Raw genomic sequence first — 27,633 nt, 5'->3', positions numbered from 1 at the left:
AAGGCTCTGTTACCCTTTTCGACAACATGGATGGACATGGAGATGATTATGCTAAGCGAAATATACCAGTCAGAGAAAGACAAGTACCATATGATCTCACTTATATGTGGAACCTAATGAACAAAATAAATTGACGAACAAAATAGAATCAGAGTCACGGAAACATGGAACAGACTGACAGAGGTCAGAGGGGAGGCGGGTGGGGGCGACCATATAAAAGAAGGTGAAGAGAGTAGCCACAGAACATATATGCATAGCCCATGGACACAGATGACAGAGTGGTGAAGGCCAGGGGAGGGGTGGCGGGGGCTGGGTGGTGATGCGCAATGGGGGTGGGGAATGAAAGACATTTGTAATAATGTCAACAATAAAAAAATAGGAAAAGACGCTTGATAATAAAAAAAAAGAAGTTGATTTAAATTAAAATGAAAAGTGTTTATATGTGAGGAGCTACATGGGAATCTACCCAGGGCAGGCAGCTTTGGTGAGAACCAGAAGAACCATGGTGCAGTGTCAGGCAGGCAGCAGAGCCAGGCGGGGAAGCAGCAGCTGCACCTGCTGGGCTCTCTAAACCACGTGGCAGGCGGGAAAGGAAGTGGAGATCTGGGGCGGAAGGGCAGGAGGGCTCAGTCAGGATCATGAACAATGAGCAACAGAGGGCAGAGCGGAGAGCTGGGGCTGAGTGGAATGCAGAGGCCGCAGAAGTAGCCACATGCTCACTTACTGCGATTAATGTAATCCTCACGTTACATCCAACGGTGCGGAGGATCATGTGTCTTATACAGGTAAGGAATGGGGACTCAGAGAGGCTGGACCTACTTCTTCAAGGCCACACCTCTGGTAGGAGCAGCAGTGGGATTCCACCCAGTCTCCCTGACTCCCAAGTTTGTGCCCCTCCGCTGGGCCACATTGGGCCCCTAAGCATGGAATAAAGGCTGAGCTGGGTTGGTAAAACTGCTTCCTTGATGTATGTCAGCCTCACAGATTAAAATCTTGATTTATTTGGACCTTTAAAAACAAACTACTTTTGCCCTAGCTGGTTTGGGTCAGTGGTTAGAGTGTCGGCCCTTGGACTGAAGGGTCCTGGGTTCAATTCCAGCCAAGGGCACATACCTGGGTTGCAGGCTCGATCCCCAGCCCTGGTTGGGGTGTGTGTGGGAGGCAACCAATTGATGTGTCTCTCTCATATCGATGTTGCTCTCTCTCCTTTCCACTCTCTCTGAAAAGCAATGGAAAAATATCCTCGGGTGAAGATTAAAAAAAAAAAAAAGCTATTTTTTCAATTAACACTATAATTATGGAAAACTGTCTATCAATAAAGATCACTAATATACATATAAAAAAGCTATTTTTAGTTTGTAGCACTTCTGGGGATAATGTGCCCCACACTCTTATATACCCAAGCCTCTGCTTTGGGCCTCCCTCCTCCTGGCCACCCTCCTTTGCCTGGCCCTGATAGATTAGATGCTAATCTGCTCTTGCCTTTCAGATATCTCTTCAGACAGAAGAGGTGGAGTTGTTAGCACTGTTCTCCTTCCCAGCTTGATTCTTGGCCCCACCCGACCCTGGCAAGGGATCGCCATTGCACACTAACTTTGGCCATGGTTTCCAGTGCCTATCTTCAACTGTGCCCATCTCTAGACCTGGGCACTGAAAATACTCATGGTATTGTAAATCTTTTGGTTTAATCTGGAATAATAACCATAATAACAGCAACAATAGCAGTGACACTGGTCTCACACATTTGATTTAATCCTAGAAGGTAGCTATAATTTTTATTACCAGCCTTCATCTCTGCCATCCTCACCCAGGTAGCTTACTCAAGATCATATAGTTCCTAAGTATCAGGACTGGTGTTTGAACCTAGTCTTGGCTGAAGTGGAATGGTCTCAGTGTGCCTTCGAATCTCTTTTCTGTGCTGCCAACATTTACTTACAAGGGCATTTTGGCTGCAGTGGCAAGCTGGGTAGCTATGTTAGGGAGCAGTCCATTATAGTAATTTTTTGTCCAATTTAGCAGTATATGTTTATTAGTTATTTTGAAAAATTTCAAACCTACCAAAAGCTGAAGGATGAACACTCATATGTTCTCCGCCTACATTCCACCAGTTATTAGCATTTTGTTACATTTGCACTTTCTCTGTATGTGTGTATATACACAGAAACACAAAGTATATGTGTTTTTTGTGTGTATTTTTTTAGTGGAACCTTTTGAAAATTATTTGCAGATGCTCATCCTGGATATGTCAGCACTTAATAGCAATGTTCAAATGGTTTTCCATGTACTCTAGGTTCACACTTCTGGCACACAGGGACAGAATCATTTCCCTTCCCACAATGAAAATAGGGGGCATTCTTGAGCCCTGACTCCAGGTTTTCCAGAAGTGTGAACCTAGAGTCCACAGAAAACACTTTGAACATCACGAATTTAAATTTTGCGATGTAAGACAGTACCTGTCATCTTCAACTTCAGGTTTAAAGGTTTTGTCTTCATCAGAATAGCCCCATTGTCCCCAACAATTGCCTTGCTAACAAGTAAACTTTTGAATTTATAACATAAATTTGTATTAATAGAATATTACATTTTTCTATGTTACATATTGAGTTTTTACAGAGGATATATATTACTTAAATTTGACTAATGCTAATCTTGTTCTAGAAATGAAATGACCAGCTCTTTCAGAATATACAGCAACTGCCTCCACATCAGCAGTCCCAGGTGTAGGAGATTTACGGTAAAGCCGTGTTTCCTCGGAGTTCTGGACAGAAAGCCACACTTCTACCGGCAGTTTCTGGGAGAGCTACGCTTTCCATCCATCTCAGAGGTTTACTTTTTCTCTGGGAGATGTTTATAATAGGAAAGGCTCATTTGGGATCTCTGTCAGCTTCCCCTGTCCCTCTGCTGTTTGGTGGGGTTGACCCCGGGCAAGGATAAGATGAACTGGTCATCTCAGGGTCATGGACAACCTGGAGTCACAGCTCAAGAACGTCCCCTATTTTCACTGCGAGAAGGGAAACGATTCTGCTCCCGTGTGCCAGAAGTGTGAAACGTGCATCTTGGCCAGCAAGGTCTTCTTCACCAAAGAGTGGTTCCAAAGGATCGGCGAGGTGGAGCAGAGGAGGTTTCTAGTTAGCGTTCTGGGGCAGTTAGATAGCTTACACTTGTTGCAGTATTTTCAAAATATCCTTCAGACCACACAGGGGAAGGATTTCATCTATAGCAAGTCCCAGATCAACCTGAGCAAGAAGGAAGGGGAAGTCATGAAGTTCACCTTGAACCAGATGTTGGACAAGACAGTAGAACAGAAGATGAGGGAGATACTGTGCTGGTTTGGGAGCAGCACCCCCCGAACTAAGGCAGATTACACACTCTCGCTGCTGCAGATGTGCACCCCCAAGTTACTGCTCACTGCTGCCCAAGTCGTCAGAGTCCTACTGCAGAGAGAGCAGAACAACATTTCAGGTAAACAAGGCCAGAGGTGGAGACCAGAGCGCCCAGAGACCGGGGGCCAGGCTTCTGGAGCTCGTGAAGGAGCCAGAGGTGTGGACAAACTTAGGTAGATGGGGATTTTCCAGAAGGCAGGGTAGAGTTCTTTGTCCTGACACCCGATTCTGTTTACCAGAGGAGAAATTGCTGAGTGTAACTTCCTTCTAGAAAACTGTCAAATGACAAATGCAGAAGGTGTACAGAAGTTTTAACTGCCGAGCCTTTAAAATGGATTTCTGCATCCCTTCAGCCCAGAAATGGCTCGTCTTTGTCTCTAAATGGTTCGTCTGTGTGTCTATCACTTAAGGCTGATGTGGTTCCTGCATCAGTGGGCTGGAGATGGGACTGGCCTTGGGAGGGATGTGAGGGGAAGATATTTAATTGTTTTACCCTTCACCCTGCACTGTGCAGGAAACAGGCCAACAGGTCAAAACTTAGGGCTTTATTTTTTTACTCATTCCACTATCTTCCTTGCTTGCACATAAAATCTAGCCTTGAAGCGGAGTTTACCCAAGGCTGGAGATAGCAAGAGGGCCTTAAATAAGGCTAGCACAATAGTTCTTTTTTTTCTTTTCTTTTCTTTTTTTAAAATATATCTTTATTGATTTCAGAGAAAGGAAGGGAGAGGGAGAGATAGAAACATCAATGATGAGAGAGTTGTCATTGATCAGCTAGCACAGTAGTTCTTAAGTTTAGCTTGTATCAGAATTGCCAGTAGGGCTACCATCACCCCCCACGGGAAGCAGCCACTTACATTAGAGTTGAGTCCAGGAACAGGTTGTGCAAACTTCTTATTTCCCTAAGAGAGCTTCTGTCTTAAAAAGTTAAAGTTTCTATTTTGACTAAAGGATAGTTCTTCATATCCTTGAAGAAAATGAAGCCAGAGCTTCAGGAGAGCAGCCCCTCTTCTGCCTCTTGGCCGCAGCTCTCTCCTTATATATAGAGCTCTGATAAATTTTGCATTGTAGGTGGGCCAACAAAATCTAATTAGGGGATTTCTGTGGTTTTTGCATAGAAACTCAGAGGCCCCAAATGAAAATGGACAGCACTGGCCCAGCCCATTTTGTGTAGATTTAAAAGAAACAAACAGAATTGGAACCATTAACTGCTGCCTCTTTCCTGCCACACACCTGCTTAAGGAGCAGCCTGGTCTCAGTCTTTTGTTTTTCAGGGTTTGCGCAAGACTCCAATTTTGTGTTTTCTTTCCCTGGAAAAGACTACAACCCCAAGTATGATACTTCAAATGTCTGCTGGGAATCCAAGAGCACATCCTTCCCTTCGTCCAAAGATTCGGGAAGAGAAAGCTTGCTTAAAAATGCTGGGCTGGAAGCACCTGCTGGTAAGCGGGCTTGTAGTGAGAAAGCCAGCAGACATGAGCGAGGGCAGCCCCGGTGGGGCTGGAGGGGCGGGGAGGCAGTAGCATCGGGCATGACAGACTTGGGGGATCAACACTCAGTTTCCATCTGTGGTGTGTTGGGCTCTGCGAAGGGGACAAACAAGAATAAAATCAGTCAGTTTCCAAAAGTCCATGTTTCCACCTCTGCAGCACGGTGCCTCCGAGGGACACCTGCAAACAGAGATCAGGAGGGAAACTCTCAAGGGCTTCCTTGGAAGCCTTCCTCTGTCCCAGGCCACAATCCCTTGTCTGTGGCATGGGGGGGCACCTCTAGAATTCAACCCACTCTTTTTGAAGAACTCAGTGGCTGTTCTTGCAGCCCTGGATTCCTTGGGGAGGAAACAAAAGCCATGGGGAATTTGGACCCTGAACTCAAGGCCCTCCTAGGTTGATTTTCAAAGCAAGACACATCCATGAAACAATGACTGGAAACACAACACACAGATTCTAGAACATTTTTATATATAATATTTCAAATTTCAAAAGTAGATAGAATAGTATAATAACCATTCACATAACCATCACCTAGCTTCAACAGTTATCAGCATTTTACCAATCTTATTTCACCCATTCCCCTCTTTTAAACTTGTTTAAGGTGCTTTGTTGTTGGGTGATCTGAGGGAAATCCCAGGCACCACGCCGTTTCACCTGAGCAGGGCAGGCTGTGAGACGGTAGACAGCTCCTTGGGCTGGGAAGGCTGAAAAGTACTTGTATGTTTGGTTAGGGGGCTTCTACTTTCATTTGGCTGAAGATATGACAAAAATCCAGTAGCCTAAGGGCAGATTCTGGTGAGTTTTACTGGCCTGGAATTACCACAGAGACAACCCAACTATGCACCTTTCTCTTGCTTTGTTCTAGCGGGACAATGGAAGAGTTCGCTCCAGTGTATCTCGGAGATGAATAGGCTATTTTCCAAAAAAGAAGACATGCCCAAGGCAGGGTACATCCCCTCCCATCTGTTGGTTGACCTGGATGCTGTCAGAGACTTGTCATCTGGGGCCAGCAAATACCAGGACTTCATTCGTCACCTGCCCATCCACCTCTCCAAGTATATTCTATGTATGCTGGGCTGTACTGGGGATTGCTCAAGAGACTTCCATTGCAATCCAGTTGGAAGGTTCCCAGGTGTATCGATTTTTTTTCAGGTATGCTCGATAAAACCACCCTGAACAGATGTGCCTCTGTGAGCCGGCACTGGGCCGCAGTGGCCCAGCAAGTCAAGACGGACCTCTTGATGCACACGTTCATTCACAACCAGATCGCCTTATTGCAGGTACTCGGCCGGGAGGGGCGGTCTGGAGGCCGGCCTCGCTCCCGGCCCAGGCTGGCCGCACCGGGCCCTCCGCCTGGCCTCCTGCTCCATGCTCGCCCCTTCACAGGCTTCAGCAGCCACTTCCTTTTTGCGTGGACATCCCATTATTTACCGTTTATTGAACCGCTGTCAGCGCATTGAGCAGGGACAGTGTGTAGAAACCTGTCAGGAAGAGAAAGGCAGAGCCTTGGGAGACCTCACGAAGCAGGGAACCCCTCGGCCCCAGAGAGCTACATCGTTTAGAATCAGAAAGCAGCGCCTATGTTTCTAGGTCAGCCTGGCACCGTACACCGGTGTCCACAGGGCCACAAAGCCTATTTGTACCATTTCTGGCATTTTTACTTCTGTTTCTTGCCTGAGTCTAACTCAGATCACGAGTTCTTGGGAGCCAGGCTCTCCCTGCAGAGGCAAGCTGGGAGCGGCCCACCACCTCCCTGCCTCGTTCAGACTGAGTGTCAGTGTCCTCCTCGGGCCAGTCTGAACACACTAGTGGCCTAACCGCCGGGTCCGGGCCTTGCCGAGCCAGCGCTCACCCCTCTTTCGGATCTTGCCAGGAACTAGTTTTCCCTCCTCTGGAGAGAGGCACCAAGAGTAGCCATGTTCTGTTTCTCCCCCCAGGGGTCCTACACAAAGGGAATAGATCCTACCTACGCCAACAAGCTTTTTATTCCAGTTCCTAAAATGACAGATGATGGAAAGCGCATACGTGTGAAAAATCAGAAATGGAAACTGAGAACAAAGGTGGGTTCTGATGGCATTGGAGGCAAATAACTGTGTCATGCTCTTATTGGCCACTGTAGGCTGAAGTCCAGGCTCAGTCCTCACACAGGATATAGGAAATGGGAGGGTATAGGATATGTCATATGGATATAGGATATGGGAGGTGACATTCCCTAAGGGAGACCAGAGTTCTGTGCTATGTGTCCTTAAGCTTAAGTCACTTCCTTTCTTCAAGCCTTAAATGCCTCATCTGTTAAATGAGTGGATTGATCTGGTTGTCCTCTCAGGGTTGTCCTTACTTCAAATCCCATGGCGATGTCCTATGTCCACAGCACCAAGTCATCTGGTGCAGAGCTCAGAGCCAGGGGCAGTGTCGGTGATGGCCGGGATTTTCCTCGACACCTGTCAGTCCATGCATCAAGCTGCAAGAGTCTGCGGCTCTGAAATGAGAAGAGCACGAGGGGAGGGCCAGGACCAGTACAGAATGTCCAGGGTCCAGAATCAATTAAGCTTTCTCACCTTGCACTTCCAGGTTCACTCTGATTCTAGGATGAAAGGGGAGAGTTACTTAACCCTAGACCTCCCTGCCAAATCTTGGGCAGTGATGGGGAGTAGGTGGAAGAGTCTGCACTCCATGCTCTGCCTATCCAGGCGTGGTTCACTCCTAGAACCATTAGATTCCTCTCCCTCCCCTTTGCTCAAGGGCCTCCTATTTGGAAATTATTCAATGGGCCCCCAAAGAATATTTAATGAGGGGTGGGCAGACTGTAGCTTCCCATAGGAAAACTGTGCAGTGTAAATTATAACTTGAGAGGTAGAAGTGTACAGAGAGACCATCTAGCTCGTATGTCTGTAGAGGCCACAGGTCCCATGAATGAGGGAGGTAGGTGGTGTGAGCAGTCAAGGACAGTGGGACAGGGATGGATTAGAGGGTTCACTTGCCATGTGAAGGGGCCAATTGCTACTCAGCTGCAGCTAATGACTGCCATGGGCAACTGTGGAGCTCGACCTCCCAGACCGCTGGGCTTTCGAGGGAAGTTAGAAATCTGAACTGTCACGTGATAGTCTTTGCCTTTCTGAAATGCTGGGAACTAATTAAAAGCATTTAAAAAAAAATATGGGCTGCCCGGCTGGGTGTGGCTCAGCAGTTGAGCGTCGACCTAGGATCCAGGCGATCGGGGTTCGAATCCCGGTCAGGGCACATGCCCAGGTTGTGGGCTCGATCAGGGACTCTCTCATCATTGATGTTTCTGTCTCTCTCCCTCTCCTTTGCTCTCTCTGAAATCAATAAAGATATATTAAAAATAAATAAATAAATTAAAAAAAAAATGGGCCAAGGAAAAGACATTTGTTTACCTCATTTGACCTGCAATTTTTTAAATCTTTGAGTTAGTCCATTCACTCATTCTCTAGATAAAGAAACTGAGGCACAGAGAGGTTCAGGTTCCTAGCCGGCAGAGTGGCAGAGATACACACAAGTTAAATGCTGCCCTGCTCTTGCCAAGCCTGTTGCTCTGTGAAGTATAATGAAAGTGACACACGTCTTCCTTAGGTGATATAGCTATAATCACCTGACAAAAAAGGACTACCCGGACAGGGTTTAATATTTTAGAAATTTAAGAAAAAGAGAAAAACAGGTAAAGCAGTATGGAGGCCAGAAGAGAATCTGTTGAGTAGCAAGACAAAGCAGTTAGGGGGTCAGCTAGAGAGAGGTGGAGGCGAGTGATTCTGAGGGGTGCCGATTGCAATGGGTACTGAGCTCAAACAGTGTGCCAGGCACAGTGCCAAGGGCTTTGCACACATTATGCACCTGGTCTTCACCATAGCTTGGGTAGGTAGCATTGCTGCCACTGCGGATGTGGAAATGAAGGCCATGATGTTAGAAAACTTGCCCAAGTTCCCATAACTGGTCAGTGGCAGAGCTGGAATTTGAACTCAGGTCTTGTTCCTCCCAACAACTCTACCATGTAGATTCTAGGCTCTCAAAACTTAGTTGATGAGCAAGAGCCAAGGAATTGCAGCCTGGGATGTGAGAAGCAGGGAAGCCTCATTTATTCAAGGCGGAGAATCAGAGCTGCTTGGGCTGTGGAGGGGGATGGTTTGACAGACTCCTCTGGGGAGAGACTCGTAGGTGGATATCACTGCTTGGTTAAGATTAAGAAGGAGAGCGAGCTGAGGAAAGCGGGCATTCTGAGGGAGGGTCTACAAGCATGGAGATGGCTAAGGTTTGGAAGAAAACTTAGGGAGAGATCCCCCAGATGCAAGCATGATGGTTGGGTCCACTGCTTTCATGATAAACTCACCCTGCTTTTGGTTTTCTGGAAGTGTGATTGTTATTTTCTGCTGCTGGAGGGTGAAGTGTACGGCTGGGAAGGAGAGTGGAACTGGGAGTCCAGTGGAGTCATCTGTGCCAGAATTGAGCATGCTTTGCACGCAATAGCTGCTCAGAAAGTGTGTGATTAAGGGAAAGGGGGAGGGAGACAGGAAGGAAGGAAGGGAGGAGGGGGGAAGAAAGGAAGGAAGGGAGGAATGAGAAGGGAAGGCAGGCACCTCTGATATTTTGATTTCTCCTCTCTGAGGCTCAGGCACCTCATCTGTAAAATGATCAGAATACTTTTTGCGGTGAACGAGGTACTTTGTGAGGCAGCTGTAAGGAGAAATTGAGGTTGCTGATGTATGAAAACTTTGAAGTGTAGCAGTCGTGTCACCTGTGGCTTGAGTTCCCATGTGTAGACTTTGTACTGTCAGGTCTGAACCTGCAACAGAAATGGGAAGCCCCACTTCCGTGAAGCGGTTGGTCAGAGGGCACTGTGACTGTATTTGTGAGCATACCCTTCGTGAGCTCATTTTTGGAAAAGTTGTGCATCAGCGACGTTGACAGTTCATGGAATCAGGACACATACAAAACACAAAGAAGTGAAAGAAAAAGTAGGACCCTGGACTCAACATTTTCTAACTTACCCATTACTTTTCTGCCTGCTCATTGGCCCCTCCCCATCACCACGTAGCAACCGCCGCAGGCTGAAGAGGTAGAATCCATGGGCCCTGTGTCCTTGCCAGGGGAGACTCTAGGGGATACGTGGAGAAAGTTGCCGCCGTGCTTTTGACTCTAAGTGTCCCTTGTTAGACTGACTACAACCTGTGGACGGCATACCAGAACCAGGAGACCCAGCAGATCCAGATGGAGGAGAGAAATGTCTTCTGCGGGACTTACAACATCCACATTCTCTCTGACACGTAGGTACTAGTGTCTAAATCTAGGTCTTCAGGGACCCTTGAATTACCCACACTGACATTTAGGATTTCCATGACCCTTGTTCACTTGGAAAGGCAATCCTTCCTCATCTCAAACTCTAGCTCCAAATTAACATGAGAATAGGTGTTTGAGTTTTGCACCTTTATCAGCAGTGTGTAGGGGATGCTTTCCCTTTATACATTTTGGGTATTCTGACCAACAAATTCATGCACAATTAAGTAATATATGCTTAGTGGGGGAAAATCCACCAAATGCCAGAAAATGTATAGAGAAAAGCAAAAATGCCCTATAGTCTTGTCATCTAGAGATAACTACCATTAATATTGGTGTTTAATCTAGAATTTTTTTGCATGCATAAATGTATATTTTAAATAGAAATGGGGTTATGTTATACATATTTCTGTAACCCACTCCAGCAAAATACTATGGATATCTTTCCATGTTAAATATGAAAATGGTATTTATGATAACTGCATAGTGAGGTATCACTTGGATATGCTATAGAAGACCCTTTAATAATCAACTTTCTGCCATACTTTCGGTCCAGGACTTCATTCCTCATTCATAAGGTTTTGTAAAGACCATCTCAATTTTATTTTGGGCTGTGAGTTATACTAACAAGTTGCATCTTGACCAGTCCTTAAGGGAAAGACAGAGCAGATGGGGGAAGGCAAAGTTGAGTTTTTTTGAGTAGTGTGGTGATAAGCACTCTTTAGAAACGATGGTGACTGGTTGAGCTCAAGGTACAACAAATGCAATGAGGACACATTTGCTCCTCATATTTAGAGTGATCATACGTTTCTTTTTACTGAAACCATCCCACTTTTCTCCGTGATCCTGGAGTAATTAATAATAGTGTCCCCTTTCACAATAAAAATGTTTGGAAAATAAATGATTTGGTCATCCTGCTCATATTTTATGTATTTGTTAATAATCTTATGACTGGAAAATTAATTCAACTCACCCTGTTTTATTGGACCCGAAGCTCACTGAGGGCAGGGTTCACACCTTACTCACCTTTGTATCCCCACGGTGCCTATTAGCACAGGACTTTGAACCTAATATATGCTCACTGGATATTGGTTATATAGAAAAAAAAAGAAACAGTGGTATATGCAGTGGACATAGGGCGTCCCAACGGTGTTCCTCTGAGGTTTTCCATGAAAAAGGTTTCTGTGGTCAAATAAGTTGGGAAATGCTGCGTGCTCTATTCCCCTGTTCTCTGTCTTGGGGGTTTATGATACATTAACTAGCAGATTTTTGTTTTTATTTTTTTTAATTTTTGCCTTTTGTCTTAAGGTTTTAAATCTACCCAAAATGGATTTTTGATTTGTTTTGTTTTGTTATGGTATGAGGTAGGGATGTGTCAGGGCTGGTTAATACTGGGCCTTGCTCTCTGCTACTGTCCTTGTTGGAACCCCTTGAATTTTCCATTATATTTGCAGGTGAAGGCCACCACGCTAAGTGAGTTCCAGGCAGGACACTAACTCTTTTTTCATGAATCATCCTTTTTCCGGGCCACTCAGGTGGGACAGGAACAGAGTCATCCACTATTCTGGGGGAGACTTGGTAGCTGTGTCATCCAATCGGAAGATCCAGCTTCTGGACGTCGTACAAGCAAAGGAGGTCCCCATCGAGTTCCGAGGCCACGCGGGGAGTGTGCGCGCCCTGTTCCTGTGCGAGGAGGACAGCTTCCTCCTGAGCGGGAGCTACGACCTGAGCATCAGGTGAGGGGGCCGGGCTGCGGCTCCTCGCCGCCGGCCTCACGTCGGCTGTGGACCGCGCGTGCATGCTTTCCCTTTTTGTATTTACTGAAAAGTTGTCCTAAATAATACTAACTTCTAGAACAACCCACCATGTTTTGCCTTTTTGCCAAGGTAAAAACCAATAATTTGTATACTGTTTAAGCTTTGAATGAGATAGACTTATAACAATTACCAGATCTGTGTTCTAGTTGAAGACTGTGAATCAGCGAGTATCTTTTTAGCATTCTTAGATGAAGGTATAATTTATATTTCCTTGTATAGATTCCTTCAGGGGCAAGTAGTTTTTTGTGGGTATAAAATATGATATAGAAGCAAGATAGTGTTTGAAATGTATATCTACATTTATTTTTAAAGAATATAAAATACACAACTGTACTCATTACTCAGGCCAAGGAACAAAACATTATCATTCTCCAAACCCCACTATGCGCCTTCCCATTGCTGCTTCTGTTTTCCTCCCAACCAGAGGTAATGATATTCTCAATTTTATACTAATTATTCCCTTGTGTTTTTATAGGTTTCTTTATACTTTTGTTGCCTTTTATATCTCTTCAAATATATTTATTACTTTTCTCCATTTTTGAACTTAACATAAATGGAACTGTGTTTTAAAAATCCATCCGTATTTGACTTCTTGAGATTCATTCATACGATGTAGGCAGCAGTACTTAATTTATTTTTACTGAGATACAGTATTTTATTGGATGAATATATCTTAACTCATTCATTTATTTTTATTAATGGATATCTGCATTGTTTCTAGTTTTTTAAAATTCTTTCCAGGAGTGCTGCCATAGGTGTTCTTGGATTTGTCTCCTGGTGCCTGTGTATATGAGCTTTTAGAAAAAAACTTTACTGAGGTATAATTGACATATAACATTTTAGTTTTAGGTGTACAGCATAATGACTTGATGTGTGTATATATTGCAAAATAATTACCACAATAAATTTAGTTATATCCATCGCTGCACATAGTTACACATTTGTTGCTGTCGTGATGTGAATTTTTAAGATCTCTCTGATAACTTTCGAATATATGCAACAGTATTCTTAACTGTAGTGCATGAATTTTTAAATTTTTGACAATATTGCAGATGTCTCCCATTTTCCCTCATTTTGCCCCCCTCTGCTCAGCTCCCACCCCACCCCAGGCCTTTCTCACTGTTGCCTGTGTCTATGGGCTATGCATATACGCATGTATGTTCTTTGGTTGATCTCTTCTTCTGGCACCCCACACCCCCCTCCACTCTGAAATCTGTCAGTTCGTTCTATGCATCCATGTCTCTGATCCTATTTTGCTTGTTAGTTTATTTTGCTCATTAGATTCCACGTATAAGTGAGATGATGTGACAGTTATCTTTCTCTGACTGGTTTATTTCGCTTAGGATAATAATCTCTGAGTCCATCCATGTTGTCAAAAAGGGTAGGAGATCCTTCTTTTTTATAGCTGCATAGTATTCCATTGGGTAAAAGTGCCACAGCTTTTTTATCCACTCATCTACTGATGGGCACTTGGGCAGTTTCCAGATCTTAGCTATTGTAAATAATGCTGCTATGAACATAGGGGTGCATATATTCTTTCTGAGTGATGTTTTGGGATTCTTAGGATATATTCCCAGAAGTGGGATCTCTAGGTTAAAAGGCAGCTTCATTTTTACTTTTCTGAGGAAAATCCATACTGTTTTCCATAGTGGTTGCACCAGTCTGCATTCCCACCAGCAGCACATTAGCGTTCCCTTTTCTCCACACCCTCGCCAGCAATTGTCGTTTGTTGATTTGTTGAAGGTGCCTTTCTGACACGTGTGAGGTGATGCCTAATTGTAGTTTTAATTTGCATCTCTGATGATTAGTGATGTTGAGCATTTTTTCATATGTCTCTTGGCCATCTGTATGTCCTCTTTGGAAAAGTGTCTATTCAGGTTCTTTGCCCATTTTTAAATTGGATTGTCTGTCTTCCTGGTGTTGAGTTGTATAAGTTGTTTATATATTTTGGAAATTGACCCCTTATCAGATGTATCATTGGCAAATATGTTCTCCCATACAGTGGGTTCCCTTTTCACTTTGCTGATGGTTTCTTTTGCTGTGCAGAAGCTTTTTAGTTTGATGTAGTCCCATTTATTTATTTTTTTCCTTTGTTTCTCTTGCCCTAGATGTATTGACAAAAATACGGCTGTGTTAGATGTCTGAGATTTTACTGCCTGTTTTCTTCTAGGATTTTTATAGTTTCATGACTTACATTAAGAATTTTATTCATTTTGAGTTTTTCTTGTGTGTGGTGTAAATTGATGGTCTAGTTTCATTTTTTTTGCATGTACCTGTTCAATTTCCCGAACACCATTTATTGAAGAGACTGTCTTTACTCCACTGTATGCTCTTGCCTCCTTTGTCAAATATTAATTGGCCATAATGGTGTGGGTTGATTTCTGGGGTCTCTGTTCTGTTCTATTGATCTATATGCCTGTTCTTGGGCCAGTACCAGGCTGTTTTTTTATTACAATGGCTTTGTAGAATAGTTTGATATCTGGTATTGTGATCCCTCCAACTTTGTTCTTCTTTCTTAAGATTGCTGTGCCTATACGGGGTCTTTTTGTTTCCATGTAAACTTTTGGAATATTTATTCTAGATCTATGAAGTATGATATTTGGTATTTTAATAGGGATTGTGTTGAATCTATAGATTGCTTTGGGTAGTATGGACATTTTAATGATGTTAATTCTTCCAATCCATAAATATGGTATATGCTTCTACCTGTTTGTATCTTGCTCTATCTTTTTTTTCAATGTCTTGTAGTTTTCTGAGTACAGGTCTTTTACCTCCTTGGTTAAATTTATTCCTAGGTACCTTTTTTTTTTCAGTGGCAAATGAGATTTTTTTTTAGCTCCTCTTTCTGAGAGTTCATTATTAGTGTATAAAAATGCCATTGATTACTGGATGTTAATTTTGTATTTTGATTATTTGCCAAATTTATTTATTAAATCTAGTAGTTTTCTGGCGGAGTCTTTAGGGTATTCTATCATGTCATCTGTGAATAATGACAGTTTTACTTCCTCTTTTCTAATTTTTCTTCTTGTTTGTTCGCTTTGGCTAGGACTTCCAGTTACTATGTTGAATAAGAGTGGTGAAAGTGGACATCCCTGTCTTGTTCCTGATTTTAAAGGAAACACTTTATTTTTTGTGCATTGAGTATGATGTTGGCTGTAGGTTTTTCATATATGGCCTTTATTATGTTGACATCTGATTCCTCTATGCCCACTTTGCTGAGGGTTTTTATCATAAATGGGTGCTGGATTTTGTCGAATGCTTTTCCTGCATGTATTGATATGATCATGTGATTTTTGTCTTTCATTTTGTTTATGTGATGTATCACATTTATTGATTTGTGAATATCATAGCAGCCTTGCATACCCAGAATAAATCCTTGGTCATGGGGTATGATCTTTTTAATGTATTTCTGGACCGGATTTGCTAATATTTTGTCAAGGACTTTAGCATCTATGTTCATCAGGGATATTGGCCTATAATTTTCTTCCTTTTTAGTGTCATTATCTGGTTTTGGAATTAGAATAATGCTGGCCTCATAAAAAGAGATTGGATGTACTCCTTCCTCTTGAATTTTTTGGAATAGTTTGAGGAGGATAGATGTTAGTTCTTCTTTGAATGTTTGGTAAAGTTCGCCTGTGAAGCCATCTGGTTCAGGACTTTGTTTCTTCTTGATTCAGTTATGGGAGGTTGTATGTTTCTAGGACTTTATCCATTTCTCCCAGAGCATCCAATTTGTTGGCATATAGGTGTTCATAATATTTTCTTATAATCCTTTGTATTTCTGTGGTGTTAGTTGTTACTTCTCTTTATTTCTGATTTTATTTATTTGGGTACTCTGTCTTTTTTTCTTGTAGAGTCTGGTTTAAGGTTTATCAATATTGCTAATCTTTTCAATGAACCAGCTCCTGGTTTTATTCTTCTTTTGTATTTTTTTTCCCCCCAGACTCCATTTTGTTTATTTTTGCTCTGATCTTTATTATTTTCATTCTTCTACTCACTTTGGGCTTTGTTTCTTGTTCTTTTTCAGGTTCCTATAAGTGTAAGATTAGGTTGTTTATTTGAGATTTTTCTTTTTTCTTGAAGTAGGCATGCACTGCTATGAATTTTCCTCTTAGGATTGCTTTTGCTGTGTCCATAGATTTTTGCATTGTTGTGTTCTCATTTTCATTGGTTTCAAAGTATTTTTGATTTCTTTCTTGATCTCATTTTTAACCCATTCATTGTTAAGTAGCATGCTATTTAGCCTTCATGTGTTTGTGTGCTTTTCTGTTTTTTTTCTCTTGTGATTGATTTCTAGTCTAGTACCATTTTGGTCAGAGAAGATGCTTGATAGGATTCTAATCCTCTTACATTTATTGAGACTGGTTTTGTGTCCTAACATGTGGTCTGTCCTAGAAAATGACCCATGTGCACTTGAAAAAAAAAATTCTGCTGCTTTGGGGTGAAATGCTCTGAAGATATCAATTAAATTTATCTGGTATAGTGTGCCATTTAAGGCCTCTGTTTCCTTGTTGATTTTCTGTCTGAAAGATCTGTCCATTGATGTCAATGGGGTGTGAAAATACCCTACTATTACCATATTACTGTAGATCTCTCTATGTTCATCAAGATTTGCTTTATATATTTAGGTGCTCCTATGTTGGGTGCATAAATGATTTTAAAGGTTAAATTCTCTTGTTGGATTGATCCCTTTATCATTATAAAGTCTCTTTCTTTGTCTCTTATATAGCCTTTGCTTTAAAGTTTATTTTATATGATGTAAGTATTGCTAACCCAGCTGTTTTTTCATTTGTATTTGCATGAAATATCTTTTTTCATTCCTTTATATTAATCTGTTTGTAGATTCATTCCAAGATGGGTCTCTTGTAGGCAGCATATATATGGGTCTTATTTTCTTATCCATTCAGCCACCCTATGTCTTTTGATTGGAGCACTTAACAATTTACATTTTGAGTGATTATGGATAGGTACACATTTATTGCCATTTTAATCTTTATAACTTGATACTTTCTTTTCTCCTCCTCCCCCTCCCCCTTCCTCATCCCCTCCTCCTTCCTCTCCCTCTCCCCCTCTCCCTCCTTTTCCTTCTTCTTCCCTTTAACATTTCTAGTAATACTGGGTTGGTGGTAATGAACTCTTTCAGTTTTTTCTTGTCTGGGAAGCTCTTTATTTGTCCTTTAATTTTAAGTGACAGCCTTGCTGGGTAGAGTAACCTCGGTTGAGCATTTCATGACAATCCATTCTGGCCTAAAATGTTTCTCTTGAGAAATGAGCTGATAGTCTTATTGATGCTCCCTTGTAAGTAACTGTCTTTCTCTTGTTGCTTTTCAGATTTTCTCTATGTCTTTAGCCTTTGCCAGTTTATTTATTTATTTTTAATTTTTTAATCTTCAACCAAGGGTTTTTTTCCCCATTGCCTTTTTTTTTTTTTTTTTAATGAGAGTGAAAGGAAGGGGAGGAGAGAGAGAGAGGAAGAGAGGGAAACATTGATGTGAGAGAGACACATCAATCGGTTGCCTCCTGCTTGAGTCCCAGCTGGGGCTGGGGATTGAACCTGCAACTCAGGTATGTGCCCCTGACCAGAAGTTGAACCTGTGACCCTGCGATACATGGGCCGACCCTCTAACCACTTAGCAACCCCGGCCAGGGCTAACTTTTTCCATGTAAATTATGATGTGTCTTGGTGTGGGCCTCTTTGGGTTCATCTTGTTTGGTACTTTTTTGATTCTTGGTTTCGTGCATCTTTTTTCTTCACAAGTTTAGGGAAGTTTTCAGTCATTATTTTTTCAAATAGGTTCTCAATCCCTTTCCTACTTCTGGTACCTCTGTGATGCAGTTGTTGTTATTGTTCATTTGTCCTAAAGGTCCCCTAAACTAGCCTCACTTTTTAAAATTCTTCTATCTTTTTGATGCTCTGACTGGGTGTTTTCTGGATTTCATTTACCAAATCACTAATTCAATCCTCTACTTCATCTAATCTGCTATTAATTCTTTCTAGTGTATTCTTCATTTAAGATATTGTATTCTTCACTTCTGGCTGGTTCTTTTTTATGGTTTCTATGTCCTTTTTTATGCTGTTGAAGTTATCACTAAGTTTCTGGAGTATCCTTATAATCATTGTTTTGAGTTTTGTATTTGCAGATTGCTTGCCTACATTTCATGTAGTCCTTTTCCCTGGAGATTTCTCTTGTTCTTTTATTTGGAGCATGTTTCTTGTCTTTCTACTTTGGCTGCCTCTGTGTGTTTGTTTCTATATATTAGGTAGATCTGCTTGTCTCCCCATCTTGGTAGGGTGCCCTTATGTAGTAAGTATCCTGTGGGATCCTGCAGTGCAATTTCCTTGATACCTGAGCTGGGTGCTCCAGGAAGGTCCCTTGTGTGGGTTATGTGAATCCTCCTGTTGTAGTTGAAAGCTATGCTAGATACAGTAATATTGGATGTAGGTCCTTGCTTTTCATCATTTTGAATATTTCATGCTAATCCCTTCTGGCCTTCAAAGTTTCTGTTGAGAAATTAGCTAACAGTCTTATGGGAGCTCCCTTGCAGGTAACTAACTGCTTTTCTCTAGCTGCTTTTAAGATTCTCTCTTTGTCTTTAACCTTTTGTATTTTATTTATTTATTATTATTATTATTATTTTTTAAATATATCTTTATTGATTTCAAAGAGAGGAAAGGAGAGGGAGAGACAGAGATAGAAACATCAATGATGAGAGTCACTGATTGGCTAGCCCGCAACCCGGGCATGTGCCCTGACCAGGAATCGAACCCCGATTGCCTGGATCCTAGGTTGACGCTCAACTGCTGAGCCAAGCCCGGCCGGGCAACCTTTTGTATTTTAATTGTGCTGTGTCTTAGTGTGAGCCTCTGGGTTCATCTTGTTTGGGATTCTTTGCCTTTCCTGGACTTGAATGTTTATTTCCTTTACCTGGTTAGGAAAATTCTTCATCATTATTTTTTCAACTAGGCTTTCAATTTCTTGCTCTCTTTCTCTTCTCCTTCTTACACCCCTATGGTGCAAATATTGGTATGCTTGTTGTCTCAGAGGCTCCTTAAACTATCCTCATTTTTTGGATTCTTTTTGTTGTTCTGATTGTGTGGTTTCTGCTTCCTTATTTTTCAAATCCCTGATCTGATCCTCTGCTTCATCTGCTCTACTGTTGATACCCTATAATATACTGTTCATTTTAGTTATTGTATTCTTTGTTTCTGGGGGGTTTGTTTTTATGCTTTCTATTTTTATGTTTTCTATTTCTTTGTTGATGTTCTCACTAAGTTTATCTATTTTTCCCTTAAGTTCATTTAGCATCCTTGCAACCAGTGTTTTGAGCTCTGCATCTAGTAGATTTCTAGACTCCATTTTGTTTAATTCTTTTTCTGGAGTTTTGTTCTATTCTTTATTTTGGGCTATGCTTATTGTCTCCACACTTTGGCTGCTTCCCTGTGTTTTTTTCTATGTTTTAGGTAGATCTGTTACATCTCCCAGTCTTGGTAGAGTGTCCTTATGTAGTAGGTGTCCTATAGGGCCCAGCGGTGCAGCCTCCTTGGTCACCTGAGCTGGGTGCTCCAAGTGTGCCCTCCGTGTGGGCTGTGTGCACCATCCTGTTGTAACTGAGTCCTGGTTGCTGTTGGCATGCCAACAGAAGAGATTAACCCCAGGCCATTCAACTGCAAGGACTGGTCATGACCATTGGAGAATCTGCTGTGCCGGGGCCAACCCCATGAAATAAGACTCTATTCAGCAAGGCTCTGGTGCCCACTGAGTCCTTCCCTTGAGTGTGTTGCCAGTAGAAGTGGTTGGTTGGTGCTTCGGTGTGGCCGGAAGCTCTCTACCAGATTCACTGTCTCTGAGGCCTCCCAGGAGGTGCAGGTGAAGGTCTGCTGATGGCTGTGCCCTGCTCTGGATCACCCCACATGAACTACAAAGCGGCCTGAAGATGGTTGCTACTTGTGCTGTTCGTGGCTGTGCCCAGGAGAGAAAAAGCTGAGAATCAAGGCCAGCTGCTGCTACTGCTAGGCCTGGGGCCACTTAGCAATAGGTATGGTACACCCTGAGTTCAGATGCTTCTTGTTTGAGAGATTTTAGAAAAGTCTACAGCGTAAGCCAGACAGGCCATTTGTATGGGAAAACCCTGGAAATGGCTTGGGTTGGTCTATAAGATGGGTGGGACAGTGTTTTAGGGAATCACCAGGGTGGGGTGAGCAGTGTTTGCCAGGTTGATGGAGACTCAGATATGGTGCTGCCTGCCAGCTTTGTGGGGTGGAGGCTCAGCAAAGGAAAAATGGCCTCTGCTAGCACTTCTGCCTGGGAGAGCTGCCCCTCCAGCCTTCATCCTGATGGTAGACAATTTAGTTCCTTCCCTCATGTCCCTGGCCCGTTTTGAGCTTCTGCCCCAGCAAAACTGTTTAAGAGGAATGCCTGGGACTCCAGAAGCCTCTCATCTCACTCAGCCACAATCCCTGCTGGTTTTTATAGCCAGAAGTTATGGGGACCTATCTTTTGGTCACTGGAACCTTGGGCTGGGGGCCTGATGTGGGGCTGGAATCCCCTGGCTCCTCCTGGAGGGACTTCCACATGTGGGTATAGGACTATTTTGGACATGGCTTCTTCTTTATATTCTCATAAGACTCTGTTCAGCTGGATTTCAAGCTATTATGAATGATGGTTGTCCTGTACCTTAGTTGTAATTTTGATGTGGTTGTGGGAGGATGCGAGTACCACATTTACTTACTCTACCATTTTGACCAGAATCCCTGCTTAGTAAGTGCTGAAGCTGGGTAGTGTCAGTTCTCCAACTTTGTTTCTCTCCTTTGGTATTGTGTTGGCTAGTCTGAGTGATATGTCTCTCCATATAAACTTTATTATTTTTTAATTTTTCCAACAAGTAGCAGTGCCAGGATTCAAACTCAGGTCTACTTTTCTCTAAGCCCAAGCTTTTAAAAGCTCTGCCATATAGGCCTTTGCATTAAGAGCTTTTCAGAGATCAGAAGCAGCATGAAGCAAACCATTGGGGAAAGGGAGTGAATTCCTGGAGGAGACATGTATTTAACCTGACTAACAGGCTCCCAAGGAAGAGCAAAGTGGGGGGAGATGAAGCTTCAAGAAAAACTGGGGCAAAAATTTAGAAGGCAGATCCCCCCATATAAACATTAGAATAAGTTCATCTATATCCACAAAATAACTTGCTAGGACTTTGATTGGCTCCACCCTGTTTTAAAAATTTTTATTTATTTATTGTTATGCATTTGGAGAGTGTTTTCATTTATTATTATTTTTTTTTAATGTGACTTAGCTATGGTACATATTTTTTGAGTTTTAAGAGTAAATTTATCTACTTTAAAAACGAACTAGACTTGATTGGGGTTGCATTGAATTTAAAGGCTAATTTGCATGACATTCACTTTTTTGTTCTTTCTTAGAACTTTAAAATTTTAAAAAATAAAAGTCTTTTATATTCTTATTTAGTTCCTAAGAACTTTATAATTTATTGGTATTGTAAATGGTACTTTATTTTCATTTATATTTTAAATTGATTATGACTGGTATGGAGAAATGATATTGATTTTTCTAGTTTGACTTTGTATCCAGCAACCTTGCTAACATCTATTACTAATTCTAAAAGTATGTGTGTTGATTTGGTTTGTCTATGTAGATGATCTTGTCCACTGGAAATAATGATAATATATTATCTTCTTTTCCAGTAACGATACTATTTTCTTGTCCCTTCACTCTAACTTTGCCGAGGCCTTCCAGCTGAGCAGTGCCAGTGAGAGGGGGCATCTGTATCTTGTCTGCCTTTTTGAAGGGAGTGCATCTACAGTTTTTATATTAAGCACTATCCTTGCTGTTATGACTTTGGTTTACAAGTTTACTGAATCAAGAAATTTTCTTCTGACAAGTGTTTATCAAATATATTTTCTGTATAAATTTAGAAAAACAACCTGGACACATGGTCGGCCATGTTGTTGCTAGAAACAGAAATTCAAAACATGCTTTCTTTCAGACGACTTGGACATCATCGTTAAACACACTGTGGGTCCATAGTAGGCTCTGACAAACAGATAAGGCCATAGGACACTTGGGAATGTTAGAAGAAAAAAGCTTAACACATTCAAAGAATGTACTATTATTAAGTATTATTATTAATCATCTATTATGTGCCAAATCTAATAATAACTATATGAGGCAAGTACCATTATTACCCCCAGTTTACAGATGAGGAAACTGAGGCACAGAATGGTTCAGTAACTTATCCGAGATCACACAGCCGGTAAGTGATGGACCTGGGAATAGACCTCAGGCATCCCGGCTCCAGAATCTATTATCTAAGCATTAACCTTTGCCCTGTCACAAAAGAAATCTGGCTGAAGTGGAAATCTGTAATAATGATAGTTAAGAGACCTCAGGCAAGTCTGTTTATTAAAAAACAGTGTGACACATACATGTTTCTATATATCTCTTAGATATGCTTCAGAAATATACCTAAAATATTTGGGGTCTGAGTGGCTGGTGTACATTATTCTGTTGTTCTTGTTTGAAGATCAGCTCTACCATTGAATCAGTGTTATGAATTCTAGGCCTGGTGGTCATTCCAGGGACCCTTCCTCCTAATACCAACTAACATTTACTGAGTATTTTCTATATGTTGGTCACTGTTCTAATGTTACATGCCTTAATGCAGGGTTTCTCAACTTCAGCACTATTGACATTTAGGGCTGGAAAATTCTTTCTGTGGAGATAGCCCTGTGCATTGTAGGATGTTTATCAGCATCCTTGAACTCTACACACTAGATACCAGTAGCACCTCCAGCCCCGCTTGTGACAACCAAAAATGTCTCAGACATTGGCAAATGTTCCGTGGGGTAGAAATCACCCAGAGTTAACAATCGCTGCATTCGTGTATTTAATTCTTCACAAAAATCCTATGTGGTAACTACTAGTATTATCACTTCCATTTTATCAATCAGGAAATGAAGCTTACACGGAAATTTGAGTAACTTTCCCAAAGTTACACACCTAATAGGTGCTACAACTGAGATTCAATTCCAGGCCTCTGAGCTGAACTGGGAAGCTTTTCTGCCTTACAGCTAATTTTTGATCTACAGGAACTCTTTACAGTATGATTCCTTGGGCCCTGAGAAAACCTCAAATACATTTTTTTGGCCTAATTCCTGCAGATACTGGGATCTGAAAAGTGGGACTTGCATACGAATCTTCAATGGCCACCAGGGGACAGTCACTTGCATGGATTTATGTAAGAACAGGCTCGTATCTGGAGCAAGAGATTGCCAGGTGAAAGGTGAGAAAGAAATGCCCTCAACTTTCTAAGAAATTTCCCCAAATCCATGGGCTGCCAAAGTACTTATTTTGCTCATGTCTATGGGCAGTCGTTTATTCTTTCATTCATCCATCCATATACCTATTGATCCATTTCTTTGACAACTGTTGGTTGAATACATACAATATGCTAGGCACTGTGCTAGGTGTTAAGGAAATAAAATGAGTCTGCTATGGCGCTTTCAACATGTGCTTTGTTTCCTCAAGAGGCTCATCATCTCCTAATGAAAACAGATATAAAATATATAATGGGGGATATAATAAATACGTGAGTAATAACACCGGCCACTTAACTGAGTACTAACTTTCTGACTGTGATAGGTGCTTTATATATATTATCTTATTTAACCCTCATAAGAACACTGTGAGGTGGATGCAGAGGAGGAATCCAAACTCAGAGAGACAAACAGTTTGCCCTCAATCAAAGCTGCGTCATGGTGGAGTGTCCGACTCTAAACCATGCGCCCGTGACCGACGTGCAGCAGTCTGGGGGGTACAGAAGTAAGAGCAAGCGGGTGCTGTTTGAGCGCGGCCTTGAGGACGGCAGTTCCACGGGCAGAGGGGAGAGCAGGGGAGCCCACGCAGAAGGAACAGCACAGGCAAAGCCGCGGGGCCGGAGGAAACTCTGAGCTCGGGAATCCCCCTTCGCCGCTGCGGCGGGGTGGCCTTGAAGATAAGGCTGCTGCTGTTTGCGGTCGGAAACTGAACCGTATCCTATAGGCCGTGGGAAGCTATAAATGCGTTTTAAGCTCAGGATTGACATGATCAACTGTGTTTTTGCAAAAGATAACTTTAGTGACAGTGTGGAAGAAGGATCTGGAGACGGGGGACAAAGCGAGACACAGTCTAGAGAACGGTGGCGCTTCTCTGCTATGGGAGGACAGGCAAGTGTGAGGAGCCCCGGGGCTGCGGGTTTGCACTGAGTGGCGAAGACTCACTGAAGGGGGGTTTCTAGAGGGAGAACTGGCAGGGCTTTGCCACCCGTTGGATATGAAAGTGAGAAAGACAGAAGGGCGAATGATGAGGCCTGCCTTCTAAAGTCAGGCCACTGGGGACATGGTCGTGCCACGAATGTCAGTAGGAACTACAGGGGAATACTAATGATATCATTATAATAATTTGGTTAGTAATTCACAGGGAAGGAGCGAAGGGGAGACCGGGTCGGAGAGGCGGCCCATCTGTACAGCTCTGCCAGGAAGCCGCAGTTAGCCCTCTCCGAGCGCTTCCCGCGGGTCGCTGGGGCCAGGGACTGACGATAGGCGCCTGCCCAGGAAAGTCTAAGTGACATGGGAAGGTGCTTACCTGGCAGTCACACCGGGAGCGAGGCCGTGGCCAGAATAGCACGGCCACTGCAGGGGTGTGAAGTCTGAGACACTCGACCCCGGAACAAAGGGAGTCGTCGCTGTGCTTTTGTGCTCTTCGAGCTCTTGCCCTCCGGGGACTCCTGGTGCAGGGGCCGAGCTCCCTGCATTTGCCCACATGGCTCACAGCCATGTGAGACCCACGCAATGGACTAATGGACTTCAGCTAGCCTGATGCTACATCGGACCCAGCTCCACCATGGAACAAAATCTCTGGACACTGGCCCTGCCTTTGGCTCTGTTGGAGCCCCAGCTATGTGTTTTCCAAGGCTGGATTAAGGGACATGGGACTTTGCAACCCAAGAAATATAATTCCATGCCAATAAAAACCACTCTTTCTCCTGTGCAAACCTTAGAAAATTCCCTTTTAAAAGATGTAAGAACCCCACTCCCACTAGTGACGGGGAATTGCAACCCAGCCAATTCTCTAGCAACAGTAAGGTAGGGTGAGGAATGGAGGAAGCGATGGCCACAACTTTGGACATGTTGAGGGTGGTAGGCAGACTAATGGCCACCCAGACATATTCATGTCTTAATCCCTGGAACCTATAAAAAACTATGTAACCCTGCATGACAAAAGGGGCTTTGCAGATGTGATTAATTTAAGGGCTTTAAAATGGTGAAATTATCCTGAGTTTTCAATGTGCACCCATCGGTAATCACATGGATCCTTAAAAATAAACTTTCTTATCTGTGATCAAAAGGAGATGTGACTATGGAAGAATGGTCAGAGAGATGCAATGTTGCTGGCTTGAAGATGAAGGAAAGGGGACATGAGCCAAGGAATGTGGGCGACCCCTAGAAGGTAGAAAAGGCAAGAAAGTGGATCCCCTCCCCCAGAGTCTCCATAAAGGAACACAGCCCTGCTGACCCTTGATCTTAGCCTTTTGAGGTCTTGTTGGATTTCCATAAAACAATAAATGCGCATTGCTTTTAGCATCTAAGCTTGTGGGAATTTGTTACAGCAGCAATAGGAAGCTAATAAATTGAGCCTGGGCTTCCCAAGTGAGAACTGCAGTAGGAAGGTGCAGGTGTGACCATACCAGCCTGGAGCTCCAGGTATGTGGATTGGTGGTTATCAGTTATAACGAAAGATGGAAGCCGCAGGTGTGGGTGAGAGTCTCCTGCAAACCTGGAGGGAAGAGTGAAGAGCAGAAAAGCGAGGGACCCAGGAGGACACGGCGTGTTAGTGGTAGACGGAGGGAAAAGGTGAGAAAAGGTGTGGGGAACCACGAAGGGAGTGGCGCTGCACATGCACGCGCGGCCTGCTACAGTGCTCCCTGACCCCCCTTCCCCCCGCCTCCCTCCCTGTTCCCCCTCCCCCTGATGGAGCCCGTCCCCAGGACTGCTCTGAGGGGTAGGGCAGGAAGGATGAAAGCCTGCGGGCCTCAAGCTTGAGAGAGCCCCTGGGAGCCACAGGCGGGACCTGGGACAGGGGAGCTAGGCCCTTATCTCAGGTGTGAAGCGTGCGGGGGCACCGAAAGCAAAACAAAACAAGAACCCTCATTATTTAAGATACCTATGATAAAAAAATATCAGAAGATCTCTCCCACCCTGACCCTGGCCTTGGCCAGCAGACCCCCTCCTTTCCCTGGGCTCTTCCCACCTGCCCGGGTTATCAACATAGAAGGAAAAGTGACCTGAAATGTAACTCCTGCTTTTTAAATTCTTTAAATCAGGGCCCCTTGCCAATGAATATTTTAATTCATCTTTCAATTTTCACATATCTAATTTGATAAAAGGGAGGGCCAGTATGTATGCAAAAATAAGAAAAACATATTTAAAGTTAATCTGTGTCCGTGGTTAGGAGCATAGCCCCTGGATCCAGAGTGCCTGGGTTCAAATCCCAGCTTAATCTGCTAACCACCTGTGTGATCTTGAGAAGGTTACTGAACCTCTCCATGCCTCAGTTTCCTCAACTGTACAGTGGAATAATAGTCCTTGTCTTGTGAAGATGACTTAATCCATGCCAAGCCCTTTGAATGGCGCCTGGCTCGTGGTCTGCGATGTGTCAGCTGTGGTCGTTTGCCTTAGGTCATACATTCTGTTGCCTGGGAGGTGCTTCGGGGGTTGAGGAAGCCGACCCTCATGTTCTCATCCTTGAATTCGTGGTGCCCACTTTCAGTTTTCACCTTTAAGCTCCGTTCTCCCCCTCACCCATTTGCTGTCACATCCACCCATCTTCCAGTACCCTGGGCTGCTGCTCTGGCACCATCTTTGTAGAAGCAGCATCGAACCTGCCCCCAGCTGTGATAACCTCTTGATTAGAAGAATCCAAGTCAGATTTGAAACTATTGAAAAATGTAAATGAAAATAGGCAGCTTTCTTTTCTTTGGGGGATGGGAGGTGTCAGTCAGGAGCACAGCATCTGGGAAGACTCATGCCACGGCACGCTGTGATTTTCCTGATATCTCCATGGCAAGCATTCTGCAGGCTTGAGGAGGAGTCTCACTGGAGATGAGCTATCCAGCACTTGGACCCCAAGGCTAAGTTCCTGGGTTAGAGCCGAGGTCTTGGCATTGCTGGCTCTCCCAAGAACCTGTGATCAGGGAGCTCTGGGTTGCAGGTACATGGGGCTGTTGGAGAGCCTGGGAGGTGCTGGGCCAGGCTAAGGCCTTCTGGGGTCTACCTGATGGGCTCCACTAGTCTTAGCTTGTCTGTGATGGGATGTGGAACTCCAACGAAACCTGCCTTCTTCCCCTCCCTTTCTCTCCCCCCACTTTCTCCTCCCTTTCAGAGTGGGATGTAGAGACAGGGAAGTGCGTAAGGACGTTTAAGCACAAAGACCCCATCTTGGCCACCAGGGTCAACGACACCTACATCGTGAGCAGCTGTGAGCGAGGGATAGTGAAAGTGTGGCACATTGTCATGGCTCAGCTGGTAAAGGTGAGGATGTGGGCTGTGGAGGGAATGGGGCACTGGAGGTGATGGATTGGGGGAGGCTAATGATATCCCCA

At 43.4% G+C, this 27,633-nt stretch overlaps 1 protein-coding gene across 1 annotated transcript in view; it reads left to right on the top strand.

Annotated features, from left to right (window-relative positions):
* Positions 1 to 2,828: 2,828 nt before the first annotated feature.
* FBXW10B (F-box and WD repeat domain containing 10B) overlaps positions 2,829 to 27,633 on the top strand; it is a 45,047-nt gene continuing 20,242 nt past the window's right edge. Inside the window, exons 1-9 of the mRNA XM_081161908.1 lie at positions 2,829 to 3,462; positions 4,658 to 4,825; positions 5,742 to 5,942; positions 6,029 to 6,156; positions 6,814 to 6,936; positions 10,043 to 10,152; positions 11,698 to 11,898; positions 23,156 to 23,277; positions 27,414 to 27,562. Coding sequence (XP_081018034.1) covers positions 2,958 to 3,462; positions 4,658 to 4,825; positions 5,742 to 5,942; positions 6,029 to 6,156; positions 6,814 to 6,936; positions 10,043 to 10,152; positions 11,698 to 11,898; positions 23,156 to 23,277; positions 27,414 to 27,562 — 1,707 coding nt within the window. The 5' untranslated portion in view covers positions 2,829 to 2,957. The remainder of the gene's footprint in view (positions 3,463 to 4,657; positions 4,826 to 5,741; positions 5,943 to 6,028; positions 6,157 to 6,813; positions 6,937 to 10,042; positions 10,153 to 11,697; positions 11,899 to 23,155; positions 23,278 to 27,413; positions 27,563 to 27,633) is intronic.

The sequence above is a fragment of the Miniopterus schreibersii genome, assembly GCF_964146895.1.
Source record: "Miniopterus schreibersii genome assembly, chromosome: 16".
Lineage (NCBI taxonomy): Eukaryota > Metazoa > Chordata > Mammalia > Chiroptera > Miniopteridae > Miniopterus > Miniopterus schreibersii.
This window is presented reverse-complemented; position numbering and strand designations above follow the sequence as displayed.